General features: G+C 39.9%; 1 protein-coding gene across 1 annotated transcript in view; it reads right to left on the reverse strand.

Annotated features, from left to right (window-relative positions):
* The window catches only part of LOC109037482 (sodium- and chloride-dependent glycine transporter 1), a 121072-nt gene that overhangs the window by 16627 nt on the left and 79937 nt on the right, over positions 1-24508 (reverse strand). Inside the window, exons 4-8 of the mRNA XM_019052186.2 lie at positions 21415-21587; positions 13139-13260; positions 10532-10664; positions 1899-2033; positions 578-681 (exon numbers count right to left, since the gene is read on the reverse strand). Coding sequence (XP_018907731.2) covers positions 578-681; positions 1899-2033; positions 10532-10664; positions 13139-13260; positions 21415-21587 — 667 coding nt within the window. The remainder of the gene's footprint in view (positions 1-577; positions 682-1898; positions 2034-10531; positions 10665-13138; positions 13261-21414; positions 21588-24508) is intronic.

A 24508-nucleotide genomic window follows, 5' to 3' on the forward strand; every position in this document is an offset into this window, starting at 1 on the left:
GAAGTGACTTTGGAGCGAGTGTAAAATATGAAACGCCTCCGCCTGGAATCGAACCCGGGTGGCGCCGGCGGAAGACCAGCGCGTTACCACCAGGCTATGGTGACTCCGAAGCTTGCTGGGTGAATTTACACCTGTTAAGCGCAACTGCGTCTCGCAGCATCTGATTGGCACTACTGATGTTCAGTGCCCGCCTGTACTGCCTTCCGGTGTTGAGCTGTACAGCGCTTAGACGCCAGCCCTCAACTACTCCCCACTAAACGGCCAGTAGTGCTCAACACTAGTCTTGTTTTTTCCGCGTACCCACCAAGAATTGACATTTAAATGAAGGAAAAACAATGATGCCAACTTTCAATGTTCGGCACTGCGTGGTACGTCTACAATCAAATCCGATTGTACATGTAAGTTCAAACTGCCAAATTAATACAATCCGTATAAAATGGAACGATCGGTAATCATTTCAAGTTGAATCTATAGAACTTTTTTCATTCGTCCTTTCAATGACCAGTATTTAAAATATTCTACAAAACGAACCCTCTATTCGCAACTTATCGCATAATTAAAAATGACAAACTCTGACCTGTACACGTTGTTTCGAAAGTCATTATAACTGCTATACATAATAAGACCCCCCATTGAAACGCTGAGTGAGAAGAACATCTGACCAGCAGCTGCTTGCCACACCTGCGACAAAAGAGGGAGAAAATAGATTTATAAGTGACTCGAATTAAATTGAAATTAGAAACCTGAATTTGATATCCGTTCTCATAACGGACCTTGGGGCGAGAGGGCTCGAGTTTCAGCATTGCGGTAAACGAGGCGAAACTGGATGAAACTTTCGATTCGTGCGACCAGCCTCCCCCTCCCTTAATGTCTCCTCAGACCCTGCCCGGTTTCGAGCAAAATTAAATATATTCACAAATAAGGTATCGTTTAACTTTTAAGAAACATTAATCACGAAATTGCATCAGGCGACCTCATCAATCATCATGGCTTGGTTCAAGGAGCAGCTCTGTCAACTTTTATTGCACTGTGAAAAGCGAGTTCTGCTATTTCGTAGAAAAAAACCTAACCCCCTTTGTTCTCGACCCTTATGGAGCAGTTGGAAGGACAAGAAGCCGTCGAAACGTTTTCAGCTGAAGAGCCTCTAATTTAAGCCGCCATGCGCCATCCGTCCCTTCTTAATCACGCCGGGTTTTGTTTCTTTTGGCTCTCTCATTCGCGCACTAATTTTTTCACAACAAAAAATTGGAGGAGGGGTCGCTATTCCAAAATGTATTTACAACCAGTTTGTAAACATTCTATGGAGTATGTTCTTTCTCAATCTTAAAACGTCTAGTTTACATGCGTCCAAATCCTCTGATGGACCATCTTTAATTACATGACACCGACATAGATTTTTTTCCCCATAATTCCAAACCTCATATAATGATGAACATTAGCGGATCCAGCAAATTGGCAACATTGTTTTTTTCTATTTAAACCTATGGAAATGTATCGATTCTTGTGGGAACCAGGTGCTTCGAGAAGAATCGATTAATCAGCATAGGTTTAAATGGAGGGAATCCGGTGGTGCCAATTTTTTGGATCCGCCAATGATGATGAACAACGTGTTGCCACATCTTTACTTTAAAAAAAAATACGAACGTTTCGTTCAAAATTTCCTCCTAATAACAAGCATTTTTTTTCTTTTAAAAAAAAGTCTCATTGAATACATTGAACAAGTTGATTAATAAAAAACAAATTGGTAAAAATTGATTCTTTTAAGAATTTTTTAGGGTACCAATTAATCAAGATAGCCAAAGATAAATACGACCCGCCATAATATCCAAACCGGTCAAATATATTCTAAAACGTTGATATAGTAAAATACGTATCCGTGTATCAAGGTAGAGACTTACTTGAATATCTAATAGTTTGCTCCACTCTGGCGTCAGCAGGTACTTAACCCCTGTCATTGCGCCTTCTTGAACAAGTCCTGTCACCAGGAGGGTAAACAATATCACGTACGGGAAAGTTGCTGCAAAGTAGACGACCTGGAACAGAGATTAGGGTCCCCTCAGTAATTAAATATCAAAGTGTTCCTTCGATTTTCTGTAAATCTGGAACTTATGAAAACTCTGCGTACGAAAATTTGCACTCTCTATGGCAAAGTAGTCTCCTGGATTCAGAATTCAGACTCTTAAAAAAATTAACAGGAACGCACACTCTTGAATCAACCGCGGATTTTTGCTTAAATTAAAAGGAAATCCGCTAAAATTTAGAGTCTTGACTCTCAATTTACGAAAGAATCTGATTGAGGGTGGAAAAATGGTACTGGGTCCACACCATTTCGTGGGGAAATCAAAGCCAAGAAGTTCCATTTTTTTTTTTTTTTTTTTTTTTTTTTTTAAATTATAATTTTTGGAACTCCTTGGCTTTGATTTCCTCACGAAATGGTGTCAACCCAGCACCATTTCTCCACCTTGTTATATACATCATTCGAGACACTTCTTAGTGTTTTTTTCTCTCCTTTATACGCATACAATTTGGATTCGGGCCACTCCTAAGTGTTTTTTCTCTCATCTGATTGAATCAAGGACATTTTTCCCTCTCAATTTTTCAAGAGGCCTCTGGATCCAAGAGACTTCCTTTTCTAGTGCATGTGGCGTGACATGTACACTAGAGTCCCTTTATACTGAGAGTCAAGACAATGTGAATCCATTTCTGATTGGTTACCGTATTTTAGTGTCAAAAACGGGAATGAAGATTACATTTTCACCAAATGCAAAGATTATAATCTGGAATGGACCGAGGAATTACGGGTTCGACAAGGAACAAACGGAATGAGAGAGAGAAGGGAGAAAGGAATTTGAGAATGGGCCGATCAAAGATTACGAAAAACGTTCAATTTGTGTAATATTTATTCCCGTTTGTGACTCCATGAGGGGGTGTTGTCTTGACTCTCAGTATGAAGGGACTCTAATGCACACTGCATTATGCAAGAATTTTTCTAGGGGTCGCATTGAATAAGATACTCGAACACGGACCTTGTCCATTAACCCACTCCGTGGGTACGTAACGATGAGCCTCGCATCCAGAATCAGCTCGACCAAAAACCATTCTGTCTTGACAGCCTCACCCAAAAAGAGGGCACCGAGGGACAATGAAGGGGCAAAACAACTCCCCCGCATCCCGCACCCTTCAGCTCGGGATCATTTTTCAGCGAAATCCTATTTTTTTCCTTCTTTTTTCGGCGCTTCATGACTTTATGATATCCCGCTCTCATTTTCATTCAATATTTTTAGTTCACGGTATCAGTCTCTCTCCTGACCCAGTTCGCAAAATCGACACCCCCTCTCTTCCCGTATCCGCCTGCGTCCCGGCTTCCCGGGAATTCCGGTGCACGGAAAATAGATTTCAATTCATTCGCCGGGTTCGAAAATAATATTTATCCGAAGCGTTCTATCGATCACCCTCCCCGGACGTTGCCTGATCGTTCGCTAAAATATATCGCTCCAATCGGATAGTGAATAGAAAATTGGAATTTCCCGCGAGAATTCGGCGGCTGCGGTCTCTATTTCGTCTCTAATTTATTATTTTTCTCTCGGTTGGCCCGAACGTGGGCACGCATCAAGGTTAGCCTTGCATTCCCAGAATACTCTGTTTACGTCGCCATTTTAATGCGTTTGTTCGCCATTTAAAAGTGACTCTTGCACAGATCTTCAGATCATCAAAACACAAGCATGTGTGTATAAATGTCGCAGGCAGATAGTAAAATCAGGCATTTTATCAAATGCCTGGGCAGATAGTCAAGTTCGGACAGTTCACGAAATTTTGTAAATTTATGGCTGGAAGTTCACTAGTTTTCAATGTTTTGAGAAAAAATAACTCATCAAATCTACGAGCTCTCCTTAGTCCTTCCTCTTCAAATACTTCTCATAAATTTAGCAAATTGAAATTGCAGGAATACTGTTTTTATGACGTGCTGGAAATTTCATAATAGACGTTCCTTCAGGTAAGGGGCAAAAACTCGATCAATGTACTATTGTATGACGCAAATTTTTACGGTTAATTATTTTTTTACAAAAGCAATGAACTATTGTGTCTAAAATTAGCGAAAAAATCAGAATTTCAATCCAAGTATACATGTTTGAGTATTTGCCTAGGCATTTGACAAAATGCCTGATTTTATCATTTGCCTCCGACATAAATATTGGCATGGAATATGCCATCACGCCGTGCGTATAATCCCTCTCATGACTTTGATAGAATTTTAATTAAGTAAAATCGTGTTCAATTTTAACAATATTCTATGGGTATGGCGAATAACTTAAAATATAGCATCGTATGTATTAATCGCTCCTTTTGGTATCAAGGTGAAAATAAGAATCAAGCAATTTAAAAAAGCTCCACAAATTATTTGGACTTTGACGGTGAGAAAAACAAAAAAAAAGTTGTATCTGTATTAGAACTTAGGCACCGAGATGTCGCGAAGAGACTGATTGCCTCAGTTATTTTTTTGTGCGAGCCTTCTTACTCGCGATTACTTGCTTTGAAATATAGTCTGAATTCTGATATTATAGTCTTATACAGTCTAGTAAATAAAACTGTCCCCATCAAAGTTGTTCAATTTTGAAGCGCATTTACTCTGCAAGAAATCAGCTTTTCCACAATTAAATGCGTAACACCTAATAAAAAAGACCTTTGTTGAATCCAACCTGGCCATACCATTGCCTATGGACTGTTTAAAAGTCCGCTAATGCACTGTAATCAACCTGCTTGCCAGGCGTGTTTTTACCATTGGTGAAAACTTCCTTACTAATAATTGAATCCAGAAACTCAAGATTTCCTGCAGACTTAAATCCTTCTAAATCCTACTCGTATAATTTTTATAGCTCGACTTTTTGTTTCCCGCAGTCTTGTCGACAGATCTTAGTAGCACCTTCAATATTATTATACAACGAATAACGAGAGATGACTTATATTAGACGCTACTGTCATGGGGTTGCATACACAGTTATTTGAAGGCGATTTTCGCCCTCAAGATGGAGCAAGACTTCAGTGTACATCTAATGTATATGTTACGCACAGAATGTGTAATTGCCCAATTCATGAATTGGGCAGATTTTTGCTCATTTCATGAAATGGGCAATGTTGTTGCCCAAATTGTGAAATGGCACCAAAATTGCCCATTTCATGAATTGGGGCGGGAAAAAATTGCCCAATTCACGCATTGGGCAAAAAATGAAAAAAACGCTCACACTCAATTTGTGTAATTGCCCAATTCGTGAACTGGGGCATGAAAATATTGAAAGTAAGTATTGAACAAAGTAGAAAGTAGGAAATAATATCATGCTAATGTAACTCACCTAATTGTTATTGGCGCAGGTCCTTTGCGGGTGGCAAGCGGAATTGCACTGCACTTTATTCTTGAAGCAACGGCACTGTAAGGTGCGACACATAGATTTTTTGCAGGAGCACCGCTGGTACCCCTGTCCGCTTCCGACGGACATTTTCCGCACCAATTCCCGAACACTGAAACAATCTTGCGGCACATCCTCCACCTTCAGACCTTTATATTTCATAACTTCAAAAGCATTTCGCGCTAATCGTGTAGAAATAATTCCACATTTACTACCGATCTGGAACAAGCCATTCTCCTCCTTCATCGCGATCCCAATAATATTGGCTGGATCGCCGCGACCTCGGTCAAATTCGGAGACGGGGACGGTGACGCAATCACCCACTTTGACTTTGGCTAACTTTTTTTCTGCACGTGTCAGCATTTTCTCTGCCTGGGTTTTTAAATTTTCGCTCGCTTTCTGACGAAGCGTTACTGCAGGATGAGCCTTTGATGCCTTTGCATTGCTACTCTCTGAGGTCGTTGGAATGTTAGGCTGAGACTCTGCTGTTGTTATGTCACTGGGTTGAATGTCGCACGCCTTTGCATCGCTACTCTCTGAGGTCGTTGGAGTGTTAGATTGAGACTCGGGTAGAGATGTTGATTGTACTGCTGTTGTTATGTCACTGGGTTCAGTGTCGGCGGCTATTTCAATAACAGCATCCGTAATAATTTGACAACCATTAATGACACTTTCGAACACTTCTTCGTCTAGCGCATTTTGAAGTTTTTCAAGGTAACAGGAGGGCACAGAAGAGGCAACTCCTATTTTAGCATTTACACCAAACATTGCCGAGTATGGCTCCATTTTGATGGCCTCGTGGTAGGTAGTGTTAAGACCCCATTGAACGAACTTCAGGCCAGTGCTCCACTTTTTCGTATTGTTATCAAGCATCCATGCCACAAGAGCATCCTTCACACACGCATTGGCTCGCTCAACAGATCCTTGTCTTTGGGGGTGTCTTGGTCGCCCATTTACCATGAGAAGTCCTGGCCATACTGATCCTAACTCCTTGATGACCTCGGCGGTGAATTCACGACCATTGTCACTCTGGAGAATGTGAGGAGCTCCATTGTGATGAAGGAGGAGAATGGCTTGTTCCAGATCGGTAGTAAATGTGGAATTATTTCTACACGATTAGCGCGAAATGCTTTTGAAGTTGTGAAATATAAAGGTCTGAAGGTGGAGGATGTGCCGCAAGATTGTTTCAGTGTTCGGGAATTGGTGCGGAAAATGTCCGTCGGAAGCGGACAGGGGTACCAGCGGTGCTCCTGCAAAAAATCTAGTGTCGCACCTTACAGTGCCGTCGCTTCAAGAATAAAGTGCAGTGCAATTCCGCTTGCCACCCGCAAAGGACCTGCGCCAATAACAATTAGGTGAGTTACATTAGCATGATATTGTTTCCTACTTTCTACTTTGTTCAATACTTACTTTCAATATTTTCATGCCCCAGTTCACGAATTGGGCAATTACACAAATTGAGTGTGAGCGTTTTTTTCATTTTTTGCCCAATGCGTGAATTGGGCAATTTTTTCCCGCCCCAATTCATGAAATGGGCAATTTTGGTGCCATTTCACAATTTGGGCAACAACATTGCCCATTTCATGAAATGAGCAAAAATCTGCCCAATTCATGAACTGGGCAATTACACATTCTGTGCGTAACATATATGAGATATTATTGAAGCTCAAAATCAAGGATCCTTGGATCAAAATATTGAGGTATGTTGTGTGAAACTAAGCTGTAGTTATTCGCATCGCATGAGTTGAATCCAATGCCTAATTTGGTCTACGTTGATTATGCTTTATTTCTCGAGAGAAGGAAGTTTTAGATCACTTTTCATGATGTTAACTTTAAACGATTATTTCTCACCCATGAGCCATGAGCCAATTTCTAAAATATTTCAATGTGTTCAACGTATTTTGCACGATGACATGATGAGAAAACAATATGTGCTGTGGTTCTTTATTCCTTATCCTGCCCACTGCCGAGTGATCCACAGTAGTAGTTGTTGGTTTTTTTTTTTTTGTATTGTTCGCGTTGTATTGAGCACAATCGAAATTCGTGCTCCTCTAGTTACACACCATCGACTTGTAAATTGATATCGAAGCAGCATCTCTTTACCCACACCCAGCTCTAAACCTTTCGAAATAGATCCGTGCATAAAAACGCTTGAAATGCGCATCTTTAGCCGTTTTACATCCCCGGGAGGCAGAAAGGAATGCGAGGAATTTCCCGACTGCACACGATCCCGATCGAAATCGTAAAGTCACGCGTAAAGCGGAAATAAACACGGAAATGTCCCTCAGGAGACGGAAGGGGACGGGGAGACAATAAAAGAGTGCAACGGAACGTCGCGCCGTCTCGAGGGATCCCCGAAAGGGTAGTCTGAGCGCGGGGGTGGGGGGGGGGGGCGTAAAAGTAGGTGTGATAATTGAAAAATGCGTGTCCCCGACGGGCGACGCTGGAGTCTCCTTGATCAATGTTCACCGGCTCCCGCTCATCCCTCGTCCTTTATCCCTCATCCCTCATCCTGACGAGTAAATGTTTACCGAGCTGCTTAGTCTTGCCTCCCCCCGCCCCTCCGCAGGGACGCTAAATGTCTCCCCCGCCCCGCCGCCAGCTCAGCTTCCCCCGCTCTAATCATCTCAAATTGTCGGCACATGTTCTTTCGCACGTCCCGCAGCGTTGCCGGCGAATCGTCGTTCTTCTGACGTGAGGGCGTATCTGTATTCCCACATGAGCCGCGGAAAGCATGGAGTGATATCGGGAACAGGACTCACGTGGAGGTGGAGATACGCGCTTACGTCGGAGGAGCGAGGAAATGACCGCGGCTGTGATGAATGGCGTGCGTAGTCTCACACGGCCGTGAGTGTTGCTCTCAAAGCGCGCCTAATTGAGCATAGAGCTGAGACGAGGACAGGTAACGTATACTCTGCCGTGCTAAGAAAGAACGCCCTATGAACATTAGAGAGTTGCCAAATCGCCCCGAATAAAACATGTATTTTTGAGTAAGATTATGCGTATTTTCTCCTACATGAAATTTTTAGACATTTTAGACAAAATTGTGAACAAAAGTGGCTGAAAAAAATTTAAGAAAAACGTTCACAATTTTCCCTGTAAATTAGGTCTTTATTGAAGGAAATGTGGCAACCTCTGAAGGTTCATACGGCGTTCTTCGTTCTTCCTTAGCACGGCAGTACTCTCATGCCGTATGAACATTTCAATGTTGCCGAATTTCTCTTGATAAACTAATTATTACTGAAGCAAGTTATGAGTATTTTTCTCTGGAAATTTAAGGGACTTAAGGTTAAATTGCGGATAAAATTCTGTGCAAATTTGGAAGATTAATATTCACTAGTTTCCAAGGAAATCCGTGTTTTATAAAATGAAATTTGGCAACGCCTAAAGCTTGCGCGGTGTTCTTGTTTAGTACGGCAGTATAGGGTCCGAGAGGGTGACGATCTCTGATGGCGCGATGAGTGTAATGACTGAAGAGTGCGATCTGGTGCCTCGGACCCTGCGGTGCAGTGACGGGAGGTGATTTGCGATATATCGATTGATCCGTCATTTAAACCTATGGTAAAGGATCGATAAACAGGGTGTTCGCAACGAATGCCTTAATAATCGATTGCCTACCACGGATTCAAATGGGGAAATATCGATAATCGATCATTCATGCCACGCCACTGATGCGGTGAGCGCCACCAGGTGTTGCTGAGATTTTGTGCGTCTGTTCATGTCCATTGACAGGAATTTGCTGGACTGAGAGTAAGGTTCTGCATGAGGAGCTCCGTTCCGTAGGAAAGTATAAATAAGGCAGGGACTTCGATAAAATTAGCACGCGTGCATCAGAGAAAGTGCTTTCTGAACTACTTAACAGATTGGGCTAGTATTTAAACGGGGCCAATTATCCCTTGCGACCAACGCGATGACATAATTTCCCTCATTAAGTTTGCATTTTATTGACAAGTTACACTTACAGCACGCGTGTCACTTGGCTAGGGAACCGCCTTGTCCCTTCCCACCACGGACACAAACATCCCCTTGTCCTCCAGGTCTCTCTCCCCCATTTGCGCCCGCTTCGTCTAAAGGACGTGCCCCTATTTCAACGTGGAAAGTACGTGGACAGCAGGATACTTTACGGATTACAGCGGGTTGATTATTGAAATTGATAGACAAAGCGATAGACAAAGAGGACATAGGGAGTATGGAGCGATCCTATTGGTTGAAATGGATGGGCCCTATAGAGTAATGGAGAATATGATGGACTAACTTTCGGGTTTCTCGTGGGTTGTCGTTAGTTAGTCTATCAACTTCTGCCTTGCAACATCCCACTTCCGCACCAATAGGATCCCTCTATATCCCTTTTGTCTTCTTTTTCTATAGCTTTGTGTATCAATTTCAATAATCGGCCCTCAGGGTTCATTGTGAACATAGTTGCGACGGTTTATTCCGTATACCGACCCTCCGACCACGGTGTCTGTGATGATTGTGTTCAATTTCCAGCTTCCAGTGTGTTAAGTCTCACCACCGTGTTAACAGAGTTGTCTGATTAGTAGTTTCAAATGAACACCAACGGAAAACACAGACAAGCTAAGATAATAAGCAAGACTGTGACACATTTTTCTTAGCCAAAAGCTTGGGTAAACCCTACAGGAAATATTAAAAAACTTTCAAAAATAGCTGATAAGTAAACTATAACGTTCCGTGTTGTGCGTTTGTTAATGCCCCGCGGGTTGAATGGAACCAGTGCAAACGAGCTTCAGGTCTAAAAATACTATCCACAAAAAGAATCGGACGTCAAAATGAGAAAAAAAAAAGAAAACATTATAGTGTCAAAACGCAGCCGAAGATAGGAAGGACGTTTTTTTCAACCTTGTTCCCGAATCTAAGTGACACTTCATTGGCAGCATGTAGCATTGCGACTTCACGTCTGGCGCCATCGCGCCTTCAATTTCGCAGATGCAACACGGACATCCATCAAGTACGAATAGATGTATCTCTGCGCCGTCATCAACGCGAGTCCTTTCCCTTGCTCTATTTCGTATTGCGTTTGTTTCCGTTTGTCTCATTCGTTACGGTGCTTCAATAGCGCCGTCTGAAAATACATAGGAAAACATAAAAGATTCATGGGCGTAAGTACTTACTTTTCCGGAGGTTTTGATCCCTTTAACTAAACACAAAACAACGATGACCCAGGAGCCGAGTAGGCAAAGGGCCAGGTCGAGCTTGATGGGGCCTAGATGCTCGATGCCGTCAGACAGCTTGAGAACATGCCTCCTGCGAAAACAAATTCAACTTTTTGTTTACTTCAATTATCACACATTACTTACGCTTGGTTGCCTTCTGATTAAATCCCCCCGCCCACCCACCCCGCCCGCTCGTGCTGTGTCGCCGTCGCCACACCGGCGCACGGTGGATCGAGTCCATGGGAGAGGTCGGACAAAAATTAAAAACTTTAAACGCTCAGAACTCCGTTCATACAAAACTTTGAGGTTCTAAAGGTGGTTCCACTGGTTTTCTTGTGAAATTTTCTCCTGGAAGCACCCCTTAAAATTTAAAATGTGACGAAATAAACATCAAAATTTGCAGTTTTAGCCAAAAATTTCGTGTCCGACCTCTACAGTTGACTGGATCCACCGTGCGACGCACCGCCCCGTAATTTCCAATTTAAAAAGAAAGGCGCTATCCTCGAAACTCCATGATCGATTAGAGGAGCGTCGGTCACAACTCGTCGGAATCGCTTATTCAGTAGAATCCGCAACAGTAAAATCAAATCAAAATCATTCGAACCCAACTGTAAGTGGTTGGATGAAATTAAATACAAGAGAGAATAGTTGCCATTACTTTGTGCTGTTAGATGTTTACTCAAAGGTTAAATATCACAATTATTTAAAAGGTCTCTTCTTTGTTTCTGAAGGCTCCTACGGCGTTTTTCCTCAGCACGGTAGAATTACTCGGGGTATTGCCAAAATTAATTGGGAATGTCCATATCATCGAACAGTTGGGACTTAACCCCTACCTCTTTTTTTTCCGTGATAGGTATATGCAATGATTGCAACTCAGACCATGCTTTAATAGGAAAAAAAACGTGCAAGAGGATGTAAATATATAAATAAAATCTTGTTACAGAGATATCTATATATTTGATGCTTTGTTTTGAAAGCATGTTAGTATTTTCGTTTCTTGTGCAACGGCGTCACACGCTCGGTTAAGGCCTAGATACAAACGGCGATTAATCGCCGCAATTGAAAGACGGAAGCCAATGGAGAGCCTTGATTTCGATTAACTAACGTCGATTTATCGAAATCAAGGCTCTCCATTGGCTTCCGTCTTTCAATTGCGGCGATTAATCGCCGTGTGTATCTAGGCCTTAAGATTACGAGCGAAACTTTTTATTATGCGCCTCTGCGCAAATTACGAATGATTCATTCAGAGGGCACCTGTGCAAACAAATTTAAAATCACGAGTTGAAAAACGCTTCGCGAGTTTGAATGATCGCGCTAAGCACTGCGGTCGGCACGAGACGCATGTTAGCGCCTGCAAGACTGGATGAATACTTCACGCATTGCGCGTACTCCATGGTGCGGCGTGCGCGCTGTCGGTGCCTGCAAGACTGCATGGATACTTCACACATTGCGCGTACGATACCGTAACGTGCCTCAATCGTCGCGTCTTCCCGTTTTCCGTTTTAAGGTCTAGATACACACGGCGATTATTAGCTGCGATTGAAAGACGGAAGCCAATGGAGAGCCTTGATTTCGATCCATTGACGTCGATATATCGAAATCAAGGCTCTCAATTGGCTTCCGTCTTTCAATCGCGGCCTTTAATCGCCGTGTGTATCGAGGCCTTAAGATTACGAGCGAAACGTTTTATCATGCGCCTCTGCGTTGACTTCGTATGGCTGTCGCAGGCAAATAGCGAAATCAGGTATTTTGTCAAATGCCTAAGCAGATAGTCAAATTTTGACGGTCTACAAAATTGTGTGAATTTATGGCGAAGAGCTCACGATTTTTCACTATTTTTGGAACAATAACTCATCCAACCTACGAACTCTTTTTGTCTCTTCCTCTTCAATTGCTTCTCATATTTTTAAATGTTGAAATTCCGAAAATTCTGTATTTTACGACATGCTGAAAATTTCAGGATTAGTGTCTCCTCAGGATCTAAAAATTGTTTAAAATACTATTGAGTGTACAAATATTTACGAGAATTTTTTCTTGCAGGTACAATGGATTATTTTGTCTGAAACCAGGAAAAGAATTAGAATTTCAATCCAAGTTAGAATTTTTGACTATTTGCCTAGGCATTTGACAAAATGCCTGATTTTACTATTTGCCTGCGACATGGCCAAAATCGCGACGCTGGCAGTCTATGAAGCCGTGGCTTAAAGCATCTGGGTAGCGACAGGACGCGACCACGACAGCCTCAAGCGCGGCGATATGAAAAACATCAAGCGACAACCCCCCGGTTATTGATCCTCTATGGAAAGCAGTGGCGTGGCGCGCTTTGCGATATATCGATTGATCGGTCATTTAAACCTATTGATAAGTATCGATAAACAGGGTGTTCGCAACGAACACCTTAATAATCGATTCTTTACCATTGGTTCAAATGGCATAACAATCGATTTATCGCAATTCACGCCACGCCACTGATGGAAAGCCGGTTGGCTAACGCGAGGCGAGTCGAGAAAATGAAATTCGGCTGTCAAAAAAAGGTAAAAGTGAGCGGGATGCGAGACAACTTACTCCCAATATTGCAGCCCGGCGGTCTCCCGCTCCAGAGTCTTGTTGGAAGCTGTTGAGTTGCTCAACTGAGCCAGGGCCTGAATTGTGGAGTTGGAGATCAATGAAGTTGAGTTGCTCATTGACTGGAACAAAAAGGAAATTCACGCAAATTTAACGGAAACGTATGATAGAGGAACGCCGTAAATTTCGAGACAACGCTATTCGGATTGAATTTAGCAGAAAAGAACAGCGGGCCGATTATTGAAATGTATAGAAAAAGCTCTGGACAAAGAAGACAAAAGGGATTTGGAGGGATCCTTAGGTGCGGAAGCGGGTGGTTGCAATGGACAAAGGCGGTAGGTAATAGACTGACGAACGGAAATCCACAAGAAACCTATACTTAGTCTATCATTATCTCCTTTAGCCTATAGCCTTTTAACTTATTTCTCCTTTAGTCTATAGGTCGCCACCCATTTCAACCAAAAGGATAGCTATATACTCCATATGTCTTCTTTGTCTATTGCTTTGTGTATAATTTCAAAAATCAGCCTGCAGAGCTTTACTGGGTCAAAATTTTGAAGCTTTATTCTTCCTTGCGATTCTAAATTTAACGTAAAAATGACACCTAATACTAACTTTTAAATCATTTTCTTCCGTAGTTCGAATTTACTAGGGAGGGAGGGAGGCCTGACCGCTTCGCGGTCAAACCTTCCCTCCCCAGGGCCTTTCGCTTCAGTTGTTATGCGTTACTCTTATGATTTTATATCATAGAGTATAATATGAACTACATTTTGCAATTTGGAACTATAAATTCTAGCCCTGTTTAAAAACAACGTTTGTGTCATTAGTTTCCCTATGTACATAAGGGTTTTTCCAGAAGAGCCAGAATTTATAGTTTTAAATTGCAAAATGCAGTCCATATAATATGATAGATGTATACGGTCGTCGACTCATTGAGTTCAATACCTTTCCTGGCTCATTCTTTCCTCGAAACGTGACTTGTTTCTTTCTCACTCTACAAAGACAAGTAACAGTATTCATAAACGCTTTATTAAAGACGAAATAGGGCGCTCTTTCCAAAAATGCATTTATTTCCCCGAATGAATTAAGATTTTGTGAACTTTCCTAGCATTCCTTTAATCTAAAATATATTTTGACATGTTTTCTAGAAATAATTCTAAGAAAAAAAAATCATAATCCATCCAGATCATCGCTGATCTCAAGTAAAAAAGAATATTAGTATTTTCACTAGATTCTCGACCTCTCGGAAATTTAATGACTAAAGTTCCGTTCGTAATTTATTATGCATCCGGTTTTGTAGTTATCATGTTAAGAATTTTGCTAAGTTTACTACGAGTAGTTACTCACATCTCTTTAGCTTACTCTTTCTCGACGACTTACAAGCCTCTTAAGAAAACGAGAATATCGAATCCAATTTAGAGTTTGCTGGAAAGTTGTGAGCAAGGCGGAAGACCAGAGGAAGAGTAAGCAGACCGCGAGGAGAGAAAAAGGGCAAGAGTGACAAATGTTTCTGAGAGCAAGCTCTTGACAAGATAAAAAAATGTGCGATGTACGTTTCCATCAGGCTTTTATTTTGCGTTTTGTTACAATACGATAGTGTCATCAGATTTTGCCTATTCTTCGAATTTTCATGGGATTTACGAGACACCCTTAATCATAACAGAGCATCTTGCAACAATATTTTTTCAAAGATAAAGTATTGTAAGTGCATCCGTATTTTGGACTCGTACACAATAAAATAAGTTCCATTCCCGGCAGAGTGGAATCCTCCCACTTTCCTCCTTCTATTTCTTCTCCTTTTATTTCGTTTGACGTGTCTATTTAACCATTCAACGCGGTTAAATACAGCCTTTTTCGCAAGAGAATTTTGATTAAAAGCCCCTTAATTTGTCGCAGGAGAACGGGAAATGCAATTGTCAGGAGATGGGGGTTCAAGTCGGCTGAACTTCGAATACTTTTTATTTTATCAACTGTCACGGAACACAGATCTATCACGGTGTGCAATTCAGTGCCTAGACTGGAAAAATTCGGTTAAAATAGATATCATTCGAAAAATCTGCCAAGTTTTGCGCGTCTCTTTAGTTAATGGTCTTTTAAAACGTTCCATGCGATGGAGAAGAGAGGGGGAGAAGAGAGCATTAAAAAACCGGGGAAAGTTCGTATAGAACTCGGAAGAATGAAAAGCATGCACTGAAAAAAATGTTTCCTAAATACAAGGTGGAGCCGTCTTAGACCAAGTAAACTGGATACTTAAAAAGTATCGACAAGAAACGGAGGTTTGAACTAAGACAACGGAGTTACCTTGAATCAAGAAATAGCGTTTTCTCAATCCAACGCTCCACGTCCCCTTAAAAGAAGAAAGCGTTTACTTAAAAAAAGGAAACATTCCATGCCGTGAAAATATTTCCTAAATTTAAGAAGTTATCGTTGGTTTGAAGTGAGTATCCGTCGTATTGATCTAGGTAAACTGTTTACTTAGAAATAGGAAACAGTTGCGTAACTCCCACGTGCATTTACTGGCTTCAAGTTAATGGTTTGTTTAAAATTAGTAAACGGCGTGTTGGACGGGAATGCGCGTTTATTGTATTGAAACCAACTGTTGTCTTAGAATTAGTAAACGGGGACGCCCGGCATGAATGGATGTTGCCTAACTCCCAGGCGTGTTTACTTATTTCTAGCCAATTGTTGTTTTAAATTTAGTAAATAGTCACTGCAGGTATGCACACTGCACCCATATCATATGTATTATTATTGATCAATATTAGCAAAAAATGGTTTAATTTATCGAATTTTTGATGAAAAAAATTTTCAATTGTATATCTGCAAGTATCGAAGACTCGACATGGCAAGTACCGACTTGCAAATTTTGGCCTACCTATCGGGATTTGAACCTGGGACCTACAGTTTACGAACCTAATACCCTACCTACTTAGCCATCGGGGCTTATGTCTACGTCGGCCGAATTTACACTATATAAGTCATTGACTTAGGCTCTCACCATTATTGTGATAGTGAATATGTGTGAGACCTGATGGGTTAAGATTTTTTGAACCCGAAAAGATGAATTTGGAGCAAAAAAGAAATACGCGTGTTACTGTTGTCACTTTTTTTACGTTTATTTTTGTTTCTTTCCCATCTTATATTAATTTTTAATCTCTTTAAAAAGAATTTAAAGCAATGCGCCTTTTTTAAAGTTTTCTCTCTTCATTTTTTCTTGAAGAATCGCTGACTTTAAAAAAATAAGAATAAAGAATGAAACTCTTCGAAAATGTTTGTAACACAATAACTTTTTATTTTTGATGACTGAGATTGTTACATTTTTTAAATATTACTAGTTCTATTCAATTCGATTATAATATTCAAGACTATTCTGGACCATTTATTAGACTTTTCTATTTCAATTAGAATATTAATAGTTCTATTCAATAGTTCTAATTAATTCACATCGGGCGGAAAAGGAAGAATGTGAGCACTATAAAAGAAACATTAATAGTTCTAATTCCTTACTTTAAAAAATAAGATTTGAAAAATAAGCTTTGAGATTTTCTGGATTAAGGCATCTTTTTCCGTGGACAGTCACAATTTATTCATAAAAAAAGTTCAATCTTCGATTACTCTTATATTTTACTCAGTTTACGTAATCACACGCGTGACGTTCTAATATTTTATTGTATAGCTGCACTTCATTTTCGTTACACTCTCTAAAGTTGATAGGAAGGTGGTAAAGAAGTGCTGGATCCACCCTATTTTGCAGGGAAACAAGGTAAAAAGGGTCAAATGCTTCAATTACGGTAAAAAATGTTGAGCTCTTTATGAGTATCCGTACAAGACTGTGGAGGGAGGGGGGGGCGGAAAGATCGGTCCCGACAGGCCCTTCGACCCAAAATTTCCCCGGACACAAATGAATCAAAGTTTTAAATATCAACAATTTTGCACTCGCAAATTCCTTTCGAAAATACAGAAAAAACTGTATTTTGTTTTCGATCCACTCCATCGTTGCGTTCATAAATCAAAGGGACCCGGAAAATCGATATTGAACAGTGTAAACACTACGTAGCAGCAGAGTTATTCGAATATCTTCATCTGTCAACTTGGTGGGTGACATGCTGAAAAGTATGATTCTCTCCACATTTTTTTAATTTCTTCCTCGGCCCTCAGCATAAGCATGCATTTTATTTGACCCTTTTTAATTCTATCTGCGAGGGATCTTTCATTCATCAGGACAGGAAAAGTAAGGAAGAAAATAAGTAAAAAAAATTGCGATTTTTTAGTGTGAGGAAATACATTGTCCGATGAAACTGAACTGAGGCAATGCAAAAAACTCCCGGCTTCAATCTACTTAAGTATTTAAGTCCTCTTTATGAGGCCCCCTTCATTTAAAAATAAAAATTAAAACTTCAAATGCACAGTGCCGATCTATTTAGAACAACGCAAATATTTCCTCTTCCTCTCCTTCTTTACTTCTTTATTTATTTAATTTTTTGTCGACGCCGAGCATATGAGTGATTTCTCAAAGGACACATTAAATGAATTTCTCCCTAAAGAACAATTATTTTGTAGACAAATATAATGGGCATCTTGATTTTTTAACTTCCGTCTCCTTTTATTCCGTCATAAATGGTGTTGGTTTAAGCAGATGCTAACGGCATCTGGCAGCAATTGCATGTATCATTCTCATAGGAGGCGTCACCATCCGGTTTACTAATTTTAAGGAAACTGGTTTCTTCTTCGAAGCAAAATGTTATATTGAAAGTAGGCAACCGCACATGTCCCATGCCGCATCCGTTCCCCGCGGAAGGGACTCACTCCGTTTACTACTTTTAAGGTAACTGGTTTCTTCTTCTGGCGTACCGTGTTTTCTTTCATCAAACAAGCTGTTGGGTTATTAAAAGGCAACAGCGTCCGGCTTATTGCATCCTCCCCCGCTGAGGGCGTTCGCCCCGTTTACTAATTCTAAGGAAACCGTTTTCTTCTTTCGACACAACGTGTTTTCTTCTACCAAGCAAGCTGTTGGGTTAAAAGAAGGCAACAGCGTCTGGCTTATTGCATCCTCCCCCGCTGAGGGCGTTCGCCCCGTTTACTAATTTTGAGGAAACCGGTTTCTTCTTTAAACGCAACGTGTTTCACTGTACCAAGCAAACTGTTGAATTGTAAAAAATCAACGGGCGTATTGCTAATTGCATCCGGTCGCCTCGAAAGGAGTTAGCCCCGTTTACTAATTTTGAGGAAACCGGTTTCTTCTTTCGACACAACGTATTTTCTTCTACCAAGCATGCTGTTGACTTAAAAAGAGGCAACGGCCGGACTCAGAAGGCGTTCACCCCGTTTACTAATTTTAAAGAAACTGGTTTCTTCATTCAAGCAAAAGTTGGCTTATTTTAAAACAACGTTTATTTTATTTAAGAAAACACGATTCGCTTGTCTCAAGCGAATCATGTTGTCTTGCATGAAGAAAACCGTTGGTTTCTTCCAAGTCAAACCTGTTTTGAAATAAGTAAAAAATCCAAGTAGACGCGTTTACTTAAATTCAGTAAATCTTTTTTTTTCCGTGTGGATGCGGATAAGTAATTTATATGCATCAAACATAGTTGCCATGAAATCAGAGAAATCCCCCATATTTGTTAGGTGCTCTCTTCTGGATTTCAGGACAATTCGCCAGCATATTACTATTTTGATGTGTTCTTTCGGAGAAATGCAAGCAATATACACATATTTGGATGATACGACTGCACTTTCCGCTGGAATTCAGAATGCTGGCCCTTGACAACATCGTTGGTTCTCATTTCGCAATTCTGTTGTCAAAGTACCGGAGGCTAATAAGTAAGTGTATGACTCATGTCACCGTGGAAGCTTATTATAGGGGAAATATTTACAATAGATGGACAGTTTTAAACTGACAGTGTTTCCTTGACAACTGATTCGAATTGGTGCGAAAATGTATGATGAAAATATTTTCCACCCTCTTTAAAAGCACCTGGTGGAAAACTTCCGCAAGTGATGTCACCGGTTTTTTACCAAGAGTAAAACCTAGCTATTTACATTCAACGAATTTTACTCAAAGAAAAAAATTACTGAGCTAACTTCCTTCAGTGAGCATCTTTGAAAATGCTATTGTAATGTGCTACTTTTTTCACCGGACCAAAAATTTCATGGAACAACATTTTGTGGACGAATAGTTTGTGGACCCTCATGTGAGCATCATTACCCTTTAAATGGTTTAGGATGTATTCTTATCATAGTGATTTACATGGACGTAATGAGAGAAAAAAATCATATTTTTTTTTAGATGAAAAAAAAGGAAAAGAAATAATTTTTCAGTTTTACGTTTTCCTTTCACTTTTAAGAATGGTTTTAAAAAAGGTAGAATTTACGTCTAAAACTATGGATAGGTTGAACAATAGAGTTGGAAGTTTGATCTGATGAGACGACGGAAAAGTGAGTGAATACTATGGGAAAGACGAGCGGTCATAAGAAATAAAACAGAGCATCTAACTTTTCTGAGCTTTTATTTCTTCTTTGAGGATTGTTATAGAAAGCGTCGCCGTCGCCCCATATACAATTTACTCCATCCGTCTGCACGTGCTATTTTTATGTACTTTCAAGTCTCGACGTTTTCATTAAATTATTTATTTTCGGAGTTTGATAGCTCTCGTAAAAAAAACCTTTACCTTGTCTCCTTGTCTCCAGCCCGTAGGTATTTTAGTAAAAGGATGTAAATTTAGTCCCTTTGATGTTGGTTTCACGCAGAACTCAATTTTTAAGGGAACCGTTGGCGTTCTGGTGTGATCGCGATGGAAACAGTCCTTCTTTGTATTATTTTTATCCAGATCAATATGCCTCACTGTTGAGGTCTAAAAAAAAGTACGGCTTAAAAGAATAATGGCATGCTCCTGAAATTAGAGCTTGCAGTAGCGTGAATTTCGCGCCCCTCTAATATCGCGCTGATCGTAGCGGCTGCCGAGCAACCCTACCTATCGAATTTAAAAGCCAGGAAAGAATGTTGAATGAATGTGGAATTTTCAACAAAGAAAATCATGAGAAACATGACCGGATTTGTTGACAAAAAATTTATTTTCCAAAAATAGGAACTATTAGTTCCTATTTCAGGTCAGTTCATTAGTTAGTTAGTTAGGTTCATTAGTCATTGGTTCTACTAATTTTTTAATATGAATGCAGTGGCGTGGCATGCTTTGCGATGTATCGAAATTTCCTCATTTGAAGAAATGGCAAAGAATTGATTAGAAAGGTGTTCGTTGCGAAAACTCTACTTATCGATCCTTTTCCATAGGTTTAAATGGCAGATAAATCGATCGCCAGGCGCCTACCACGCTACTGTAAAAATGATATGGAAAAGTTCGAAACGGTATTCCCAAAAATGGCAAAGGTTATTTTATCTTTTCCGATACCTATCTGGACATCAAAGTTGAAGTTAAATTCTTTACACAATAAGTAGAGTTAAAAGAGGACCAGAAAATGTCGGTATTTCTTGAGAGTTTTTAGACTCTTTAAAGACACTAGACGTTACACATCCTGCAATTTACTTATAATTTTTATCATTTGAAAATTACGCATAACTTTACATTCGACGTAGGCAGCGCAAACAGCACTCAAAGCCAAGACGTGAAGAATTCAAGACTCTACTCTCCGTAGGCCGCTGTCGGACCAATATAAAACGCCTTCAAATGCGCGTGATACTGTGCAACACACCGAAGTTGAAATATTTGTATTCCTAGGTTGGAACCTAACTTAAGTAAATTGCTTTACCGTATACGGGATGTCAGCCGGTTGACTGCTGTATTTCAAGTTATTTTGCATATTTTATGTCTACTATTAATCGTTTTTTAAAAAAAAAATTATTATTGAATAGAATCTTTTTCTTGGTTTTTCAATTTGTCATTTTAATTATTTGGTTTTTTCCGTGTTCTAATATTATTTTAGGTTTTTAATTTTGAAAGAAGTAAGAGTGTATTACTACCTTTGGCCAATGAGCAGCCAGCAGTACTTATTCCGGAGGCGCTTTCTCTCCCATAGTGAAAACAAATTGTTTTAACTGCAGTAATAATAACATTAGTAATAGCCAGTATAAATACATTAATATTGATAGATGTAAACAACTAGTGGCTCTTTCCAATATTAGCCAACTCAGAATTATATTTATTTCTGGTTCAGCCAACTTATATTTGTTGGCCTTCTTTCACATAATTATGCATGCAGCCTTTAAAACACTTATTTTTCTATGTAGAAGAACTTCCATCGAGAAAAATTTCGATTCTTACCTGATTGGAGCCCCTGACGTAACATGAGTGCATGTCGGCCCAAGCGGGGTCGCACTTACTCCAAGGCACTTCGGAGCTAAAAGAAGCTATCATGTAGTGAATCGTGTAACTCATTATAACGTTGTAGTAGATGCACACGATTAAAGATACTGTCACCATGGCCACTCCAACACCTGTTCAAACATATGAAAAAATATAGATTGATTAGCACACTTTTTATCTGAACGAGTGCAGCAAAGTGCGAGAATTAAAAAAGAAATGCACTTAAGGTCATCCAAAAAGTAAAATCTCCTGTAAAATGTTCATTTTTAATATGTTGATTTCCTTTTTTTTTTAAAAAAAAACTCACTGGAAAAAAAAACACATTGGATCTAGAGTCCAGACTCTTGAAAATATTGACAAGAAAAAATACTCTTGATTCAATCGGATTTTTGCTTGTATCAAAACGAAATCCGCTTAAATTAAGAGGCTTGGTTCTTGATTTAAGATAGATTCTGATTGAATCAAGAGTACTTTTTCTTGTCGGTGTTTTTAAGAGTCTGGACTCTAGATCCAATGTGTTTTTTTTTCCAGTGCCAAAATCAACTGCGCAAGTTTTGCTCGTGAAGCAATTGTAATGCTTCATTTCTCATGTTGTATAGTGATCCATTTCTCAGATTTTTAGGAGAAGCAAGTTTGTCATCCTTCTTAAAGTTTCTTTGAAAAGCATGATGTTCAACATGTACTTTCTCTCTTTGTTTTTTGCAAGGATGCACTGGGAAAAAACACATTGGATCTAGAGTCCAGACTCTTGATAACATTGACAAGAAAAAATACTCTTGATTCAATCAGATTTTTGCTTAAATCAAAAGGAAATCCGCTCAAATTAAGAGGCCTGGTTCTTGATTTAAGCAAAAATCCGATTGAATCAAGAGTATTTTTTCCTGGCGTTGTTTTTAAGAGTCTTGATTCTAGATCCAATGTGTTTTTTTCCAGTGTGATAATAAAGTTTTTGTTTTAAACTGCGTACAGAAAAATACTTTTCAAGAAGCACCCTGGTGACATGAAGGGGACGGCGACTGGATTGATTTCTCCCTATTTACTTCCAAATTGTACCCTGAGGTATTGGATCCTCACTCGGCAAAAGTTCGGAGCATTTTGGGGCCGTCGATACTATACAACTCCCTCCGCTCCCTTTATCAACAGGGATTCTCGATATTTCCCCTCATATACGGGAACTGTATAAACTGAGAGGAGATACCTTTTGAATACCAATCAAGGTCCACCTCTCTTTGCCAGATTGGAGGTGAGTTATCAAATATTCGTGTGAGGAGGGGATGATTCCGTGATCCCACATAGGAGACTGGTCAACGGAGTTGCCAATTTTCACAGTTGTCTTTCATTTTTTCAAAAATCGAACACTTTAAAAGTATCCGCTCTCATAAAAATTCTCGAGTAAATTCTTACATTTTTTTATAGATGTAAACTTTTATACTTTGAATATTTACAGGTAACATTCAAATCAGTGTTCGAAACTCACCTTTGAGTTTTAGGAGCCAAGTGGCGCATCAAGCCCGATTTTTAGGCGCCATTGAAGATTTTTTAAGGGCCAAATTGACTTTTTGCCTATATGTACTACGGCGCATTTCGTGAAAAGTTAGATGCAAGATGTTTTCGTAACATAGAGCTTGTTGGCGCAGAGCCTTCGTTTTTTAGGCGCCATGGCCGATTTTTAGGCGCATTTGGCGCGTTGGCGCCTGTGAGATTCAAACATTGATTTAAATCATCGTTTTCGTGGCTTTCCTTATATGGAAAAATATCTCATAAATCTGACAGCAATGGTGAGTAGGTTGTTGAGCTTTGGCGGTGAGGCGACACGAGCACAATAACTAAACCCATGTCCAAGGACCGAAGTAAAGTTGCGGAATGAAGTTACCTCCAATCACAACGGATCGTTAATTCAATCGACAAAATCTGAAGGGTTTGACAAACGCTACCTAGCGATGTTGCCTATGCTACTTGAATTACTTTTTCTGGAGACAATCAAAGAGATAATTGGACCGGAAATTCTGCACCTGCTACTCTGCTCTTGGCATGGATAGCTTCACTTCTCCCAAGAGGCTAATCTCAACATCTTAGCATGTAAGCTGTAATAGACCGTCGGAACGTCGGTGCGCCACGACGGAGTAGAACGTAACTTTAGTTTCCTAAGCCTGTTTGTATAAAGTTCTGTATATTGAGAATATAGCGCACTTGTGTAGTGGAAAAAGATTCCTCCTCTAATAATCTCTCCAGAGACAACATTTGGATGTATTATCGCAGTATTGAGAGGTGATCATTAGTTCAAATTTGTACATTTTTCGAGAGAGTGATTTAACGTGAACGGTTGAGACAATTATTGGTATGCATTATTTTCTGACATTGATCTGCATAATATATCCTCAATTTTAAGTTGATGGTAATTTGGAACAGAACGAACGGAAAGAACGGAAATTGATTATACATGATTTTTATCTTTAAACGTTAATTCAATCTTGAAACGATTAAAAATTGTGTGATATTTTTTGACAATTCCCTCATTATTCCCGGACGTACTGGATGTAAATAAAAAATTGTATTTTATATTTTTTTTTTTAAATAAAATATGCTCTTACTTTGGTAGATCGTTTCCCTTTTTTGTTCTCTACTTAACGTTTCTGTACAGTTAATTTTTATGATTCGGAAAAAAATTCATTGAAAATCAAAATGAACAATCCTTGGGACTTATTGACTTGACTTTCCTCCAAGCTTAAGTTACAGCCTAACCACTTTACTTACCACTTAATACCACTTAACCACTTTAACTTACCACTCATCTTCATCACTTATGTTCATCTTCTAAAGAGTGCCTTCGAATTTCAGCCCAAGCGGGGCTCGAATCAGTTCGTATTCGGACCCCAATTTTTGGCTGAAGACAGACACGGGCCCTTCTTGGATAGGAGTTCTGCTCGAGTCAGAGGTAAAATCCAGGGGAGAGTTCATGGCTAACACCAATAATATCACTCACTCCAATTAAAATCGTCTATGTGGCCCCGCAAATTTATCACTATCGTGTTGCTTTGGCGTAACTGAAGAG

Source organism: Bemisia tabaci, chromosome 5 (genome assembly GCF_918797505.1).
Source record: "Bemisia tabaci chromosome 5, PGI_BMITA_v3".
Classification (NCBI taxonomy): Eukaryota; Metazoa; Arthropoda; class Insecta; order Hemiptera; family Aleyrodidae; genus Bemisia; species Bemisia tabaci.